The sequence below is a fragment of the Simochromis diagramma genome, unplaced genomic scaffold (genome assembly GCF_900408965.1).
Source record: "Simochromis diagramma unplaced genomic scaffold, fSimDia1.1 OVJJ01000302.1, whole genome shotgun sequence".
NCBI classification, from domain to species: Eukaryota; Metazoa; Chordata; class Actinopteri; order Cichliformes; family Cichlidae; genus Simochromis; species Simochromis diagramma.
Window position 1 is genome coordinate 12,443,026 of NW_024386792.1, and position 16,921 is coordinate 12,459,946.

The 16,921-nt window shown below is 39.9% G+C and overlaps 2 protein-coding genes across 5 annotated transcripts; both read right to left on the reverse strand.

Annotated features, from left to right (window-relative positions):
- Positions 1-2,072: 2,072 nt before the first annotated feature.
- On the reverse strand, positions 2,073-8,075 carry LOC120729119. The gene is made up of 8 exons (XM_040024574.1): positions 7,583-8,075; positions 6,345-6,679; positions 6,016-6,126; positions 5,650-5,772; positions 4,807-5,269; positions 4,634-4,693; positions 4,201-4,541; positions 2,073-4,017 (listed from the first exon to the last, which is right to left on the reverse strand). The coding sequence occupies exons 2-8, from the start codon at positions 6,675-6,677 to the stop codon at positions 2,557-2,559; spliced, it is 2,892 nt and encodes a 963-aa protein (XP_039880508.1). The 5' UTR covers positions 6,678-6,679; positions 7,583-8,075; the 3' UTR covers positions 2,073-2,556.
- A 703-nt stretch (positions 8,076-8,778) lies between these two features.
- On the reverse strand, positions 8,779-15,250 carry LOC120729121. 4 transcript variants are annotated; one of them, XM_040024580.1, is made up of 8 exons: positions 15,113-15,250; positions 14,157-14,297; positions 12,653-12,692; positions 12,244-12,350; positions 11,256-11,312; positions 10,787-11,158; positions 9,850-9,972; positions 8,779-9,205 (listed from the first exon to the last, which is right to left on the reverse strand). In XM_040024580.1, the coding sequence occupies exons 2-8, from the start codon at positions 14,295-14,297 to the stop codon at positions 9,161-9,163; spliced, it is 885 nt and encodes a 294-aa protein (XP_039880514.1). In that variant the 5' UTR covers positions 15,113-15,250; the 3' UTR covers positions 8,779-9,160. The 4 variants fall into 4 exon arrangements, with proteins under 4 accessions (XP_039880514.1, XP_039880513.1, XP_039880511.1 ...); XM_040024579.1 differs by having other exon boundaries at positions 15,067-15,250; XM_040024577.1 differs by lacking the exon at positions 15,113-15,250 and adding an exon at positions 14,903-15,060.
- Positions 15,251-16,921: the final 1,671 nt, after the last annotated feature.

The window sequence follows — 16,921 nt, forward strand, 5'->3', positions numbered from 1 at the left end:
CTTGTCCCGATAAAAAAGCAAACTGTTGAAATGTATTATTACTATTGTTACTACTGTTATTTATTCAAAAATATTTTTATGGCTGCACAGTACAGTTCAGGAAATAAACCCTCAAAATTGTAATTCAAACTGCTGGGGTGTCAACCTTCTCGACTTCTGATACAGGAGGCCGCGCAGGGTGATGCTAGCCAGCCTGGGACTTAGAGATAATGCCAGTGCCTCCACCCTACCTCCTCCTCCCACCCTCAGTTGTGTCCCTCTTACGACCAGAAGCACACCCACTTACGTAAATAAATCCAATAAACGGAGTGAATTCTGCAAACTATAAACACAATTCCAAAAGATTTGGGGATGTGGCGTAAAATGTAAACAAAAAAAAATAGTGATTTGCAAATGTCATAAACACATATTCACAAGAGAACAGAAAACAGATCAAAAAAACTGAGATTTTACTATTTTGAGAAAAATATTATCTTATTTTAATCTCCACAACACATCCGAAAAAGCTGGGATGGGGCCACAAAAGGCTGGAAAATTAAGCATTCCTAAAAAGACACTGCTGGAGGAACACTGAAAATAGGACAGTTACATGAATGTGTATAAAAACACCATCTGTTTCTCAGAGTTTCTCAGAAGCAAAGATGGGCTCATGTTTACTAATCAGCAAAAAACTGCATCTACAAACAACAATTTCAGAAAAATGTTCATCAACATAAACTTGACTTTGGATCATCTACGCTACATGGAATCAAATGATTCTAAGAATCTGGAGAAATCTCTGTCAAGGCCAACAATTAATATTAGATGTCCATGACATTTGGGCTCTCAGGCAGCACTGCATTAAATACAGGCATGACTCTGTCATGGGCTCAAGAAGAGACACCATCGTCTTTGAGCGCAGTTCACTGTGCCATCCACAATGCAGCTTAGAGCTAAATCATGCAAAGGAGGAGACATATGCGAACATGATCTAGAAACACTGCCATCTTCTCTGGGCCAAAGCTCATTGAAAATAAACTGAGGCAAAGTGGAAAACTGATCTGTGGTTACACAAATCTTATTTTTAAATTCTTTTTGAGGATGCTACATCCTCAAGACCAAAGAGGAGAGGAACCATCTGGCTTGTTATCAGGCCTCAGTTCAACAGCCTGGATCTCTGATGGTATGGGGTTGCATTAGTGTGCACGGAAATGGCTGATTTCTAAAAGGTATATGTGGCTTTTAGAACAATATATGCTTCCATGCAGATGACATCTTTTTTCCAGGGAAGGCATCGCATATTTCAACAAGCTGCAACAGATGCATACAGCATCTGTTACAACAGCATGATTTACTAGGAGAGGCTGGGTGCTTTCACAAACACATTTGGCACATGATGAAACAAAAAATATGACAAAGAAGACACATGACTGCTGAGAAGCTAAAATTATATACAAGATAGGACTTGGACATTGCAGTTAAACCATTTGTTCTCTGCCTTCTGTTGTGAATAAATTTAGTTTAACATTTCCAAACTTTTTGTTTTTTTTATTTAAATCTTAAACTCTGTCCCTTTTTTGCAATAGGGTTCATAGTTCTAGCATACAATTTGATCTGTGTTAAGTCTTACACAGGTAAAATGCCTAAAATCATTTTACGGTCAATACCTCTGCTCTTCTGCATAGCTGCCTGTTTTTTCAAACTCTCCACCCCCAGCATCCACCTGTAGGCTACAGGGAGAAAAATATCACTTGTCAATTTATAAAAGCAGCAGGATGAACTCAAGCTAGATGCAAAGTAACTATACTCTGATGCTATAATAAATAATTACAAATGCAAAATCTCTGACTGAACTGAATTTGACACATTCATTACGGCCTAAACCTGAATGTGAGAAGTAATGTCATAATGTTTGTAGTCATGAAGCAGGTTTCGCTTGCTGAAAATACTGTCAAAGATTTCATAAACGTGAAACCAAATTCAGTATATAAAGGGTAAAAAGTGAAAAACTGTCTATTGTTGTTAAATCAAAAATGTTCTTAAAGAATTTTTCATGCTCTGTGGTTCAGCACCAAAAACACACAAAAATGCAATGACTTTCTGATGACAACTTTTAATCAAAAAACATTGTGACCAATTCAGGGTATAATTTACAGAATTTCCATCAATATACAGATTTTAATATTCTTTTTAGTCACTCGTTTTGTTAAATCACTAGCTTTGACATTATCAAAAATAGTCATACTTTTTATCATTCCTTTGCATATTTTGATGTCTTGCAAACATGTATCAACATTCAGAAAAGTATTTTCATTTATATATTATTGCTTCAATATCAATATGTGTAATTCATCTATTAATAAATGTCACACTCGTCTGTACTTATCGAGTGTCTCAATAAAACATGTAGCGATAAACTGAAGTTATAATCGTCTCAAATCAAATTCATTTTAAAGTATTTTATGCCTCAAAAATTACACAGCAGTCAAAAAGCTGAAAATATTATTTCACAAGGAAAAAAAAAAAGCACTTTTACATTTGCTATACATTTTATATACACAAACATCTGTCAGTCCTTCATTCAGTTTTCAAAAAATTCTCTCCCCGTTTTCTCACTGCGTCAATGTTCTTGTTTACTGTTCTGTCAACGTTTCTTGCAGCGTCTTCTGTCTTCTCTGTTGTGCTTCTCTTGCTGAGTTTTCGCCTGCCCACCTCTGTTACTGCAGATCCAGCAGCTGCCCCAACAGCTCCGCCAATCACACCGCCCAAAAGCACACCGAGCACCAGACCCAGCAGTGCCCCGCCAATGACTACTTTGGGCACCTGTTTAGCTGTATTTCCAATTTTCTCCCACACTGAACTCTCAGCCACCATTTTGGCCCCTGCCTTGGCTCCAGAGCCTACTTTTCCCCACACGGGACTCTGTGCCAAATTCTTTGCCCCAGCTCCAATTCCAGCCCCGACACGCATGGAACTCTCTGCCATGACTTTGGCCCCTGAACCCACTTTTTCCCACATTGGACTTGCAGCCGCTGCTTTTGCTCCAGATCCCACCCATGCAGAACCATCTACCACTACCTTGGGAACTTTATTTCCTACTGCTTTGGAGAGATTTCCTGCAGTAACTCCTACCTTCTCCCACACAGAACTATCAACCACCATCTTTTGGACACTTTGTGCACTAGTGCCAACTTTTTCCCACATCCCACTATCTTTCATCCTCTGTGCTCCCTCTCCAACCCACACAGAGCTATCTGCCAACAGCTTGGGTAAATTCTTTGCACCCGTGCTCATCTTCTCCATTATGGAACTAAGTAGTGAAGGGGATATGGTCGAAAGTGTAATTGGAGGAAGACTCTCAATATTTGTAGTACTTACACTCATCTCGGCCTCATCCCTTGTTTTCTCAATATCATCTTCCGTCACTTCCTCGTCTACCTCAGAAACAGACTGCATGTAAGGATAAAGCTTTCGCCTTTCAGAGCTCAGTGGGCCAACATCCTCTACTCTTGCTAGGTTTTCGCCTCGTTTCTCTCTTGCCATCTCTTGCTGTTTCTGCCTTACTCTGTTCTCGGCCTCCTGAAAAGCAGGACAAGAATAATACTGCCCCCCGGCCTCCTTCACTGTCTGCTCCACCTTTTCTAGCAGGTCAGCAACATTGCTCTTCTCTCCCCCACCTCTTTCCGTCTCCAAAACATGAAATCTGTCCCCACATTTCTCCACAATCTTTAACAAATCTCCTCGCTGACCAGCAATGTATTCCTCAATGTTCTTATTTTTGGCCTTCCCACTTGCCCTGAGACGATCAGCATAAGTGAAGAGGACCAAAGTGTGTCTCCAGACTGCTTCAGGTCCAAAAACAGCCTCTAGTGACGCAAGAGCCTGCAGCTCGGTCTTTGCAGGCTGGTCTAAGGGAACACAAAAGAGGAAGACATGCGGGCCGGGACTGGACAGAGCCACACAGGAGGAGATCTGAGCTCGCACCTCATCTGGAGTGCGCTCTGAATTGAACCAGTCTGGAGTATCCACCACTGCCACCTGCAGGTGACAGAGAAAATGCATGCAAAAATGTAAAGAGCTATTATCAAAAGCAACAAAACAAGAAGAGAGTATGAAACACTTTATTCTTTGAGATATTGTAATGGGTGTATGTTGAGATAAATAGAAAAAAAGACATCTTAGTAACTTAAAAAAAAAAAAAAAAAAAAAAAAACCACTAACCCTTCTTCCTTTAACCAATGCCTTCTTTTTCTCACACCATTGTGTGATTGCTATGAGGCTGTCTGGACGTGACTCAAAGGCTTCCTGCCCCAGTATTTCATTGCCAGCTGCACTCTTCCCTGATCCAGATCTTCCAAGCAACACCAGACGAAGCTCCGGAGAAGATGAGGATGAGGACAATGAGGGGGAAGAAGGGGTTGAGCTGGATGAGGAGATCAAGGAAGGAGAGGCAGCAAAAGTTGGTGAGGAGGGGAAGGAAGAGGAGAAGACTGGCGAAAGAGGAGTAGTGGTAGGCGAAACCTCGGGTGATCTCTCTTCAAAGCTGTTAATTCTGTGGTGAACTGAAACCATCAGGTAAAAATCAGAGTCAGTGACGTATTAAGAAGTGAAGTGCTGATAGTGACATATGAGAGAGTGATGTCCTTTGACTTACAAGTAGAGATCACTTTTTGAGTTGATTTATCCTCTGACATTTGGGAGAGTATAGCTCCATCTAGTGGGGAAAAAGCAAGTTTTTCTCACTTTTGTCTTTTTTTTTTTTAACTCTTCTAAAAGAATGAATCAGGGTACAATAATGGAGGACATCATACGGTTAGTGGCATTTACCTTGATTCAGTTTGAAACTGGGTATCCTTTTTAACTCCCTGGTATCACAGAGCTCGGAGGATGGCTGTCGCTCTAGAGCTGGAGTTGAATAAAGGCTACTGGAGACCTGGCTCACCTTAACTCCTTCCACCATTTCCTCCATTTCTTCTCTTCTCCTCCTTGATTCTGTTGATATGGCACTGACATACTCATTGGACACCTGGCTCACCTTAACTCCTTCCACCATTCCCTCCTTTTCTTCCTGTCTCCTCCTTCTCTCTCTTGAAATGGCATTGAAGTACTCTTCCTCTTGACTTTCTGTGTTTGGGGTATAAGATGATGTGTGGGTCTTTTTCTTCTCTTCCTTTTGAGCCCTGAAACTTTCCATAAGTTGCTCCTTTTTTTCTTTCACCCGTTTTTCCAGCTCTCTATCCTGGACTGTTTTCATGTAGTATAACCCGTTTTTCCGCGCCATATTGTCCACCTGTAGATAAATAAACAAACAATAGTAACTTATTGCAGGAACTTTAACTCTGTTTTGTGAGTCACAGTTAGAAAACAATCACAATCGTCGCTAATATTCAAACCAGTCCAGACTACAACAGGGTGTGATGTGAAACTAGGCGTTCCTGGAAAAACAGCATGCATGCATGCGTACTTGCTCAGTAGTCTTAAAGAAACCATTAAAACAAAAAGCTCCAACCTATAGAGTATTTTAAAAAATTCAATGCACTTAAGCAATGAGGAAGTCTCATCCAAATGATAAAATGTGTGAGGGCACGAACGCTCACACTTTTACTGAATCTGACAAACCCTTTGAGGAATGTTGCTTTTTGATAACTGTTTTTTACTCCTACTTCATACCTTTTCCAGCAGCTCACGGACCTGGTCCCTGTCCTGTCGCTGACGATTATTGATGACATGGTACCGTCCTCCGCAACCCTCAATTACCTGCCTCAGGCCTGGGTGCTCTTTCTGCAGGTACTCCTGTGAGAAAACAATGCAGCTTGTGTGAATTTATACCTGCAATGATTTGCATCACTCCTATATGTTATACTATACTATATGTTATACTCCAAGAATAAGATAACCACCTAACATTTATTTATAATAAACAACATTTATTTATAAGTTAATAGGTGAAACTATGCTCTTTTATAGTGGTACTAAGTGACTTTCCTACTTTATAAAGATCAGCTTAAAGAGAGAGTAGGTGAACACCTCTCATACCTCCACTGTTTTTCCCATCAAGTAGTCCCCACAGGTCAGCATGACCATGGTGTGGTCCAGCACCTCCTGTCCAAACAATTCCTCCAACTCTGCAGGCACACGTGTCTCCACCTGCGTGGGGAAAAGGCAAAGAGGAAAAATGGATCTAAACTGGTTACTGCTTGTTATGGAGATGTTTCAGAACATCTTTAACTTGTATATTTGGAACACATTTTTTTCCACTGTAGTTTGATAGATAGACATTTTTTTTATTGAGTACACATTACAGACTGCAACTTCAACAAAGTTGAGCAACAGATGACATCACTAACGGGCAAGCCAAGACTAACCTCTGTGAATTGGTTAACAGGCACCAGCAGCAAAATAGCATGTGGGCCTGGTGGTACCAGAGTCATTGCTCGCTGTGTCTCCTTTTTGACACTGTCCTCCATCTTGCCACCACTCCAGTACCATCTCGGTGCCTCCACCAGGGTCACATTCCTGCCTTCAATGAAGCCCTGCCGTAGCTGGCAGCTCCTGGAGGCACCGGGAGAAATGGGGGAAAGCTGGGCCAGGATAGTGTCCGCTAATGCTGTCTTTCCACATCCGATATTCCCCAAAAGAAGCAATCTCAGGTCTGAGGACGAGGATCCATAGTAGTTTTCTCTGTAGTGTTCACCCATCCCTGACATGAATAAAGGAAACAGGAAGGAGTCCAAAAAAAACAAAAGAGAGAGAAATTGAGGACAGTATATCACCTGCGTTATTTGTAGGAAGCTACACCAACCAACCAAAATAAAAGCTGTCTTTTAATACTAGGTTTTATTGTTAGGTTTTTCCTAGACAAACTCACACATAACTTTACATGCAAATAAACCTGGAAAACAGACAACTGGATCAGCTGAGCAGGTTCAGCTAGGCAGATTTTATCAGCCAAGTTACTATTTTAAGCATCAAGTAATCATACAATCTTAACAGAAACGGATAAAATGCCATCTTAAACTTAACTTGAAATCTTTCTCCTCTGTTCCCACACGAGTCTCTCTGCACACAGGATACCTACAGTTCCTTGTTGTGCATGAATGAACAAAAACTAAAGTAATTCACTGGTAGTTTCACTGGAAATGGTTGTGGGTCACATCAATTTCATCTCAGTGTTTGATACCACACCTTGCCATTCCTGTCAAACAACATTCTGCCTGGGCTCATATATGCAAAAAGGTACAAACCAAATCCATACTGAACAAACAGCAACGAGAGTTGATGAAGCATTTCAAATAGTGCTGTACTTCATAAGTATACTTGCTTTGGCACAAATTCTAAATTAGGCGTGAATCTATTGCTGAAACTGTAATAAATAGCTTGAGTTTCTGGATGTAGTTTGAGCTAACCTAACAACCTATTTCCTCAAATATGACACATTATATATCAACAATGTAGTAATTTCAGTATTAAAGTAATACAACTAAGAAACGTAATATGATTGCAATTAATCAACAAGTGCATAACATTAACCAATTTAACAAGTAAGTCTCTTACACCAAGACAATCTTACAACAACAATTTAAGCAACAAGACGAATACTTACTCAAGAGTTTAAGGTCTACGAAGTTGCGTTCATGTGTTGTCTTGTGTCAATACTGAGTTTTTTTGGTTGGCACTGGGTTATATTTCTCACGCAGACAACTTCAGTACATGCTAGTTCCCAGTCGACTGGCAAAAGCTGTCTGCTCAGATGAGGTGTCTCGCCTGAGCCACTCCCGAATTTAAACACATTCATACATGAGCGCACTCGTAAATATATTTTTTCATACAACAGGTTTCTCAGTTTGTAGGTTGCTAAGCATTCCAACCTGGGGTGGAGGCAGTATAACCAGCTGCCACTGGGAATCGTTCCAAGATAGTTTTAACTACCACACCTATGATATGTCAAAACTCATAGAGATCTGTTAAAGGAGGTGTCCTTCATGGTTTGTAGTTGCTAAGGATATTACCTGGTCAACCAGGTCTGTAAATATGTTGCTGTCATAACCAGAAAGAAATGAAAGCATGAAGGCTTGTCACAGACAAACAAAGTTACAATGTAAAGACAGAATAAATGCAAGAGGAACATTATTCTGCTTCTTTTGTGCGTTACACGAATGGAAAATTTAAAATAAAATAATAAAATAAAATAACTTTTCTTCCTACGGAATCATGAAGCATAAAACTTCAAGTCTTCATGGCCTTCCATATGAGTAAGAGCTGTTAAGTTTCATTTCAACATCAAAGTAATTACAAACAGACCTCTTGATTAATGTCACTAACACTTTGTCATTAAGGATTCAAATGTTAACCTGTTTTCAGTAATTTGCAAAACAAGAAAATTGCTCTTTCAGCATATATTCATGGCTGTGATTAAAGTAGCTGGGTAATATTTACAGATTTGCACACATCCCCACAGCTTCATCCTCAAATATTTTCTTGTATTCCCACTTGCTAGTACTTGGCTGGACCCCCTTGCCTTGGTTCTACATGGCAAAGATTCAACAAGTTGCTGGAAATATTTCTCATAGTTTCTGGTCAATATTGATATGATCGCATTGTACAGCTGCTGCAGATTTGTTGGCTGCACATCCAGGATGTGACTACTGAATTGTGACCTGGTGACTGTGGATGACATCCGAGTACAATGAATTCATTGTCATGTTCAAGAAACCAGCTTTTTCTCATCTCATCAAGAACATATTGTAAGAATATTTAAGTTGACTATACATACCCATACTGTACAAACAAAACATAAGATGGTATTCATGTACATTTATTATTGAGTTACCAGGCAAATGTAAATATGTGATGCCTGATCTCTACTGTGAATTACCCACTACTTCTAATGTTTTCCAAGTACACAAGACATCTCTATCACTATTCAATTAATTTAAAAAGCAGAGTGTTCAAAAATCTTATCTAATCAAATAGTTAATGCAAGGCATTTAATTTGCATTTTAAACATAATTAACATATGTAATTAACAAAAAAAATGTCCTTCTGAAAAAGGTTCACTTCAAAGTTCAAAGTGCAGGCAAATTCTCATAACACAAAACTCTTACTTTTCAAGTATCAACTACCAGAAAAATGTTTTTCAGGGTATCATTGCTGTGTAGAGCCAGTAGGGGTCTCCTTTTACTCACAGGCCAGGCATCACATACGCAATGTTATCCAAGGTGGAGGCCTTTAAACAAACAAGAAAAGCATTCACAAAGGAAAGAGGAAGCAAAAATGCTGATTGCAACGATATACTAATAAAGTGCATTTAGGAGCACATGTCCAAATAAAACAATAAAATTACCGCAAACTTGTTTAGTTTTGTTGAGTCTATGGAATGGCTTACAATGTTTACACTGTAGCTTCAGTTGTTTGTAAACATTTACGTTTTATTCCTTGGTATTATTTTTAACCTTTTGAAATGAGTTTTTCCCTTTTTTGATTAAATCTCTCCTGGATAAATATTTCTCTTTGGCTTAAATGGCATTTGTTAGGTGCAAATTCGAGATGTTTAGAATAGGTATTATAGTACAAACAGTACATTTTGACAGCAGATTTGATTAGTGGAACAACAAATAAATCAATGCTGAACAATAAACACTGACAGGATAAGTACCGCTACAGTTATTGGACTTTGTCAATACCACAAGTTTCATTCATAACAGCGGCATTGTGTCAACAAAGTAAAGCATAAATCTGCAGGCGTTTTTCCTTTAACAAACAATATACTGGAAGTTCACTACAATAATTTCACCAAGGTGAAAGCATGTACACATAACAACATGTATAGGATATGATGTGTATGCACCATAAATTGGCAGCAATGCTTACCAGTGTGTGTTGTGTGCAGCTCCTCAGCTCTGGTATGTGCATAGTGAGGCCGGTAAGTGGAGCCATAGCACACAATAGAGAGTCCAAGAGTAGAGACAAACTACTCGACATACACACCATTTTCTGCAGAGATGCACAGAGAGCCCTGTATCACCCTATAGTGCAATGAATAAGTTGCATGCTTTCCAGTAGTCTTGACAAAACAGTGTAATGAGCAAACTTTTAATACTACATGACTGTACAGAGTCCACACACACACACACACACACACACACACACACACACACACACACACACACACACACACACACACACACACACACTTAGAGCACTGCTTCGTCTGCAGCAGCTTTATTGCTTTTCAGTCAGTTTAACCTCTTGATATTTTTTCGCACACTATTGTTTCATCTTCCTTTGTAAAATGAGTCACTCTGCTGACAGTACACTTATCTGTAATAGTGACTGGTTAGAGACTGCCAACATTTTTCACCCTAGGTAGGCGTAACAAGTTGATAACCAGCCTCATGTGACCGTTTATCCTGATTGCCAATGTTAAAACAAGTTAATCTAGATAAGGGAAAGATAGCTTGGCTATGTTAAACTCGCTTTGTGAAAACAGGCCTCTGTGAACCAGTTTGGAATATAGACAGAAAAAGATAAAGAAAGCGCCACGTTGTAGGACTGTATAATGTTTCAACTCCCACCAACTATCTTGGGATACACTCCAACTATCGAGGCCTTCACAGTATCTGTTTAAGATCAAAATCTCTTCTATGTTTACTTCTGATTAGCAAAGATATAAAGTAGTTCTGGTTCTGGGACCACTATTACCCCTCGTTTCTGAATTTATACAAGCAAGATGAAGAATACATGTGAGAGATGAACAAAAGACATTAAGTGTCTTATAAAAAGATTTTTTTTAATTTAATCTACTCACATCTGTCTCCTGGAGATGGTGTCCAATCAGGGATAACGATTCTCCCAGGAGGTGAAGGTAAGCTGCAGCACTGGCAGGATCCTGGTCAGAGCCGCAGAGACTCTTGGGGGTGGACATTAGAGGGTCTGTGGCTGAAGTAGTGACACCACATATAAAACCAATGGGACTACATGAATCAGTCATGAAGCTAGTCATCGTGGAGCTAACAGTAGTAGAAATAGCTGTCAGTGAACTAGGAATGGGTGTAGAGTGACGAGGCCAGTTGCCTACTGGAGAGACAGAGGGGCTGGCAGGTCCGTTACTGGGACAATCTGCCCCATAATGCTGGCTATTAAGATACACCAAGTACTCCATCATGGGACCTGGACTCCTCTGAAAGAAAACGAAAGGAATACAAAACGTAATGATTAAATGTGAGATTGGGAGATATACAGTACTTGGCTATAAATCATAAATTACAAAACATTACCAGACTAATGTTTCCCTCTGCATTAAAACATGGATGTAACAAGTTTTCTTGGATACGCTAGAAAGAAAGAAGTAGCCACAAGGTTAGAAGTAAAAGGATAAAGTCCTGTTTTTTGTTTTGATAGATAAAGATTTGAAAAAAAAAAAATGTAACCATGGTGGGTAAAAAGAAAAATATTTGGATGTGTCTGTTAGGGCTGTTCGATATAACGATATATATCGGATGACGATATAAAAACGTCTATCGTTTCATTTTACGCTATCGTTTGTTTCGTGGTGTCGCAAAATAAACTCTTTACGGCAATATTTTTTTCATCGTTTTGATGGTCACTGTAGTGGCTATATTAATTTCTTAAAGTTCTCTCTTTCTCTTATATTTTATATAACCACACTAAGGACGGACAAGCGCCTGTTTTTATGTGTTGTTGTTAGCGACAACGACGGTAACACCATCGCGTGTCCGCTTTTTTATGTTCCACATAAACCTTTCACAATAAAGCTCAAGATCCTGTTGAGACTTTTCAAAATATTTACGGATGAGAAGTAAAAAAAGAGCCGCCAGGTGCTAAAAAATAAACCTTAGACTCAAACGTTAGAACAGGCTGTTCCCCGCAGCACGTTGTATATTGGTTTCTCTTCTTCTTACTTTAGCACCTTTGTGGTTCAGCTACCCAATTTCGCTGTGCAAGAAACTGCACAATGACAATAAAAAGCTCTAAGTCTCTAAGTCTAAATACTCACAAAGAAAACGGCGGCTGTTACAACTTATGTCTAAAAATGTATAGTTTCATGCATCGGTTAAAACACTCGACTCCAGCTACATGACGCGCAGCTGGAAACACTTCCCGCAAGTCGAGCTGCCCGAGATTCACAGAATTTACAAAAATTTTATATTTTTGTGATTTATATCGTTATCAGGACGATAGAATTCTTATATCGGGATATGAGATTTTGGTCATATCGCACAGCCCTAGTGTCTGTTTTATCACCTCTTCTCCTCTCACTGTCCATCTGTCCTGTGACACACAGACTGGATATTCATGGAGGAAGCCTGAGACGTCTGCTCCATGAGGTTTGTGGTCTACACCACTACTACCTGCAATTAGGGGACAGAAGAATCATAAACAAATGCATTAACATATAATTCCCAGGTTAAGCCAAAAGTGTACATTTCCACCTTGTTATTTTTATACTCTTAACACCTTATGAAATACTGTGATGATCAGGATTTTATGTGCATTAACATGCTATAAATGAATTTCTGATAAATAATAACGTTTGTTAAATAAAATATCCTACTTTTGCAACCTTAGACATTGTAGACACAGAGATGTCAAATAAAGTTGCATCAGAAACAAACATATCACAGTGTAATGTACACAGCTGCTAAGGCCTTACCAATAGGTGGTATGTTCTTGTTCAGGGAGCCACTTTGTTCCTGGAAAAATTACAAGCACTTACATGACTTTTAACCCGTTAGAAATATCAGTATAACGCATGACTCACACTATAAAACAAACATAGCGGTGGTTTAAAGGTACTGGGGTGCAATGATTGTGAAATTCTGCAACAACACACATGATTGTTTAATCAATTTTGTCCATAGCCAAAGTTTTTTTTCTTTGTTTATTCTGCATTTGTATTTGTTTATTCCCTCTTTTATACCAGGACCACAAAGAAATCTTTCTTACTTCAAATAAACGGCCCTGTTTTTCCTCTTCACATTATCTTAACATTTAGCCAGCACCTAACTGATGCTGACATTGATGTAAATATAATTGCGTTCCTCCAGTGTTATCACAAAGCAAGAACCGAATTATAAAATTGATTGCAACAATCTTTGTGTTTTATGGTTTTATAGACAGCTGAGGCGAAACACTTTTTTCAACCACTTCTTTTAGGGGTCACCACCACAGTATATATGATCTGGCACCATCTCACCCCGTCTCTAGCACTGCATCCATGGATCTTCCCTGTGGTCTTTCTCTGTTCTTCCTGCCTGGCAGCTCTATTCTCAATATCCTTTGTCCAGTATATCTGCTATCCCTCTTCTGCACATCCAAACCATATCATCCTTGCCTCTCTTACTTTGCATTCTCTCCTTTTACCAGTCAAGCTCCTTACATTTAAAGACCCTACTCTCACCTCCACATTCAGGCCTTTCCTTTTCTATGGATGACTCTGAAGACTCCTTCGCCCTTCCTCTTCCCTTGCCTTCAGCCAACAGTGGCACATTCTCCACCACAACCCTGCTGGCAAACAGCACCGAAGGCGGTTGTGGTTAACCCGATCTGTCCTGTCAGTATTATTGATGATCTGTATGTTTGATTTGGCAAAGATTTTATACCCAATGCCCTTTCTGCTCCCCCCCCCCTTTATCTAGGCTTGGGCCCAGGCACTAACTGAAACAACAATTACCAAACTGTAATTAGTCTAAAAATCTAAAAGTAAATGGTAAATGGTCTGTATTTGTATAGCGCTTTACTTAGTCCCTATTGACCCCAAAGCGCTTTACACTACATTCAGTCATCCACCCATTCACACACTGGTGATGGCAAGCTATATTGTAGCCACAGCTGCCCTGGGGCGCACTGACAGAGGCGAGGCTACCGGACACTGGCGCCATCGGGCCCTCTGACCACCACCAATAGGCAACGGGTGAAGTGTCTTGCCCATGGAAGGACACAACGACCGAGACTGTTGGAGCCGGGGCTCAAACCGGCAACCTTCCGATTACAAGGCAAACTGCCAACTCTTGAGCCACGACTGCCCAGAAAAGTACACAAAATGTAGCACAGTTAAAATTCAAAGATGTTAAAAAGACACCGTCCCTGCAATGGAATATACACTGCACTGCAACTCGGTGCAGAAACAGGATTCAAAAATCCCCAGAATAGTGCACCTGGTGAAGCATCTTGGTGCTATGCTCCTCTGCATCTGATCCTGCTTCCTCCAGGTCCTCAACATCCATCAAAAAGTCTTTGTATGACCTTTTGTTTTCTCTGTGGGTGCATCCACTCACTATTTCTGCTTCACCATCCATCTAGACCAACAGAAGAGAGATCAATGATTCAGACAGCAGGAACTCTAAGTACAGTGAAGTTGCATGATAACACAGTAATGTGAGATAAAGTTGAGCATGTACAGTCTGCTTATTCAATGACCACTTCGTATACTTTCTGTTTACTGCGAGGATTTTAGATGGAATATGCTCTGAAGTTTAGTCTGACCAAACATGAAGGCTGGATAAAGCTAATAAAAGGTTGCAGCAGCTAATAAAAGGTTTCAGCAGGGACTCGCCGTCTCTCTAAGGTTTATGGGCCTAAATTGCTGAAGATAAAACATTCTCACCTGGGCGAGTAAATGAATAGCTCACCTTCAGCAGACTGCTGACTGTGCAAGGCAAATAAATTATCTAAGGCTAGTGCTAGCTAGACGCTAGTTATGTGTGCTAGCTAGTGAGGAAAACAAGTTGTTTTGAAGTCCTCTAGTTCAACATTAATTTAATGTTTGTGATAATAGCAGTTAAGCAGTGGGCTTTCTACTATGCCCAAAAGAGGGGTTTTCGAAGCTTGTGGGTTTTTTTTTTATCTAAAATAAATACAAACTGATAAGACTGAGCAGAAAACAATTTCAAACACGTCTCACATCGATGTCTGTCTTCCTTTCGTTTTGTTTCCACGTTTGACTAAAAACTATCCTTAATTCCGGAAAATGCCGGATTTTGGTCCGGTAACATGAAGCACACAACCTCTAACAAGCTCCTAAATCTCGGGCCAGCTCTGTCACAGACATTCCTGTGGTAAACTCACTGTGCTGCTCAGCTGTATACGTGTGAAGCACAGCCTGCTGACTCACGTTTAGCGCCCGCCTGCCCGCCCTCTCTGTCGGTCACTACGCTGTGCTGAGTCACGTTAAGCCCGAGTGAAGCTTTGTGATTTTATACCTGCAGATGGCTGAGCAGATGCACGGCAGTCTGCAGTTTAGTGACACATTTTTCAAATCATATATAACATAGAGTTGTGCTTTTTTTATGTTATTTTTTTGTCCATGTAGGTTATAATTACGCATTGAAACGTTTGGCCTTTTGACAAAAAAACAGATGTAGCGGTATTTTTTCATCGCTTTGTCTCAACTGATTTCAAGTAGTCACGTATTTTAAATGCCATTTTTATTTAGGCCTTTACATAAAACGTCTAAGCACAGTTTATAGTCAAAGCTATGTAGACACCCATATGACAAACATACCTTATTTTCACTTAAAGTGAATATATGATAATAATCGTTCTTTATAAAAGACCAAAGGTTTAAGCATACTGCCAACCACGTACAGGCTGGGAGTTGTTTCGCTGGAAGAGCTGCTCAGAGTGAAGCGGTTTTCTGTTTCTTTTGCCTCAAGATGGCTCTATAAATAACTCAAATTAAACTAGGTTGGACAGTAGTGTGGTTCCAGTTTTGTTCCTGTAGTTCAAGACCTCTGACCTTTACTCCTTCAAGCAGCTTCTGAGGAAAATTAAAATTGGGAACACTTTGCTGACTTCTTTTAATGTTGCACTGCAGTAGAGCTCTGCCAGATTGCAAAACCCCATGAAAAGATTTCTGAGTAACAGTTCTAGGAGGGGTCCAATAGGATGAAGATAAAAGCAGTGACGCTCTTTTAGTGGATGACAGAAGATTTTTGCAGATTATAATCTCTTTTAGATACTTGCACTATTAGGTAATCAAGGATGAAGACTTCCCAGAAGGGTAGAGGCTGTTTACAAGAGCATATTAGTACCCTCAAGTTCAAGTTCAAGTTCAAGGTTCTTTATTTGTCACATGTATAGTTATACAAGTATAACACACAGTGAAATGTAGCCTGACACGCTCCTCGACATGTGCAAAAAAATTGGGGGGGGGTGTAGAGGAAGAACATTATATATATATATATATATATATATATATATATAGTATATACATTGGGTGTGCAGTAGTAGCAGCAAGCAGGTGAATTCTGTACATTAATATGAATAGATATCTGACTATTTTACAGGATAGACAATATAAACATATTTAAAATTAAAGGAATTGAAATGTACATTGTGCCTTGGTTTAGTGTCTGGAAGAGTCCTGTCTCAGTCAATTATAGAGGATGTGAGAGGGCGGGTGTGTGTGTTTAGGGCACGGATGGCTTGGGGATAGAAGCTCCTCTTGAGTCTCTCTGTCCTTGCCCGGAAGATGCGGAACCTTCTACCAGATTGCAGAAGTTGGAACAGTTTGTTGCCAGGATGGGACGGGTCCTTCAGTATCTGCGCTGCTCTAGTCCGGCATCTCCTGGTGTAGGTGTCCTGAAGCGGGGGGAGAGCAATCCTGCAGCAGCGTTCTGCTGTACGGATCACTCTCTGGAGAGCTTTTTGGTCCTCTGAATCAGTATGAATTGATCACATCTGTATATAATGCTCAGAGTCACAGTCACTCATGAATGACATATTGTGGAAGAAATCATTTTAAAAGCTTTGTTTTATTTCAGGCTAGTCACAAATAAGTTTTGAGCTTAACTTTTCTGTGTAAAGATGATATCAGTAGCTTTTTACTATTGTTTACATGGACTAAATGAACAGTATCTACTCTTGTTTGTCAAAAATACTCCTCCACTTTGTCACTGAATGTTGATAGACTTGTGTAATA

Coding starts and splice junctions, on each gene's coding strand:
- LOC120729119 (XM_040024574.1), bottom strand. CDS start 6,677: ATGGGTGAACACTACAGAGAAAACTACTATGGATCCTCGTCCTCAGAC. Junction 5,773..6,015: donor TGATGGGAAAAACAGTGGAG/GTATGAGAGGTG, acceptor GTTTTCTCACAG/GAGTACCTGCAGAAAGAGCA. Junction 4,542..4,633: donor TCAAAAAGTGATCTCTACTT/GTAAGTCAAAGG, acceptor TGATGGTTTCAG/TTCACCACAGAATTAACAGC.
- LOC120729121 (XM_040024580.1), bottom strand. CDS start 14,297: ATGGATGGTGAAGCAGAAATAGTGAGTGGATGCACCCACAGAGAAAAC. Junction 12,693..14,156: donor GCACCAAGATGCTTCACCAG/GTGCACTATTCT, acceptor TAATTTTTCCAG/GAACAAAGTGGCTCCCTGAA. Junction 11,159..11,255: donor CAGAGGGAAACATTAGTCTG/GTAATGTTTTGT, acceptor GTTTTCTTTCAG/AGGAGTCCAGGTCCCATGAT.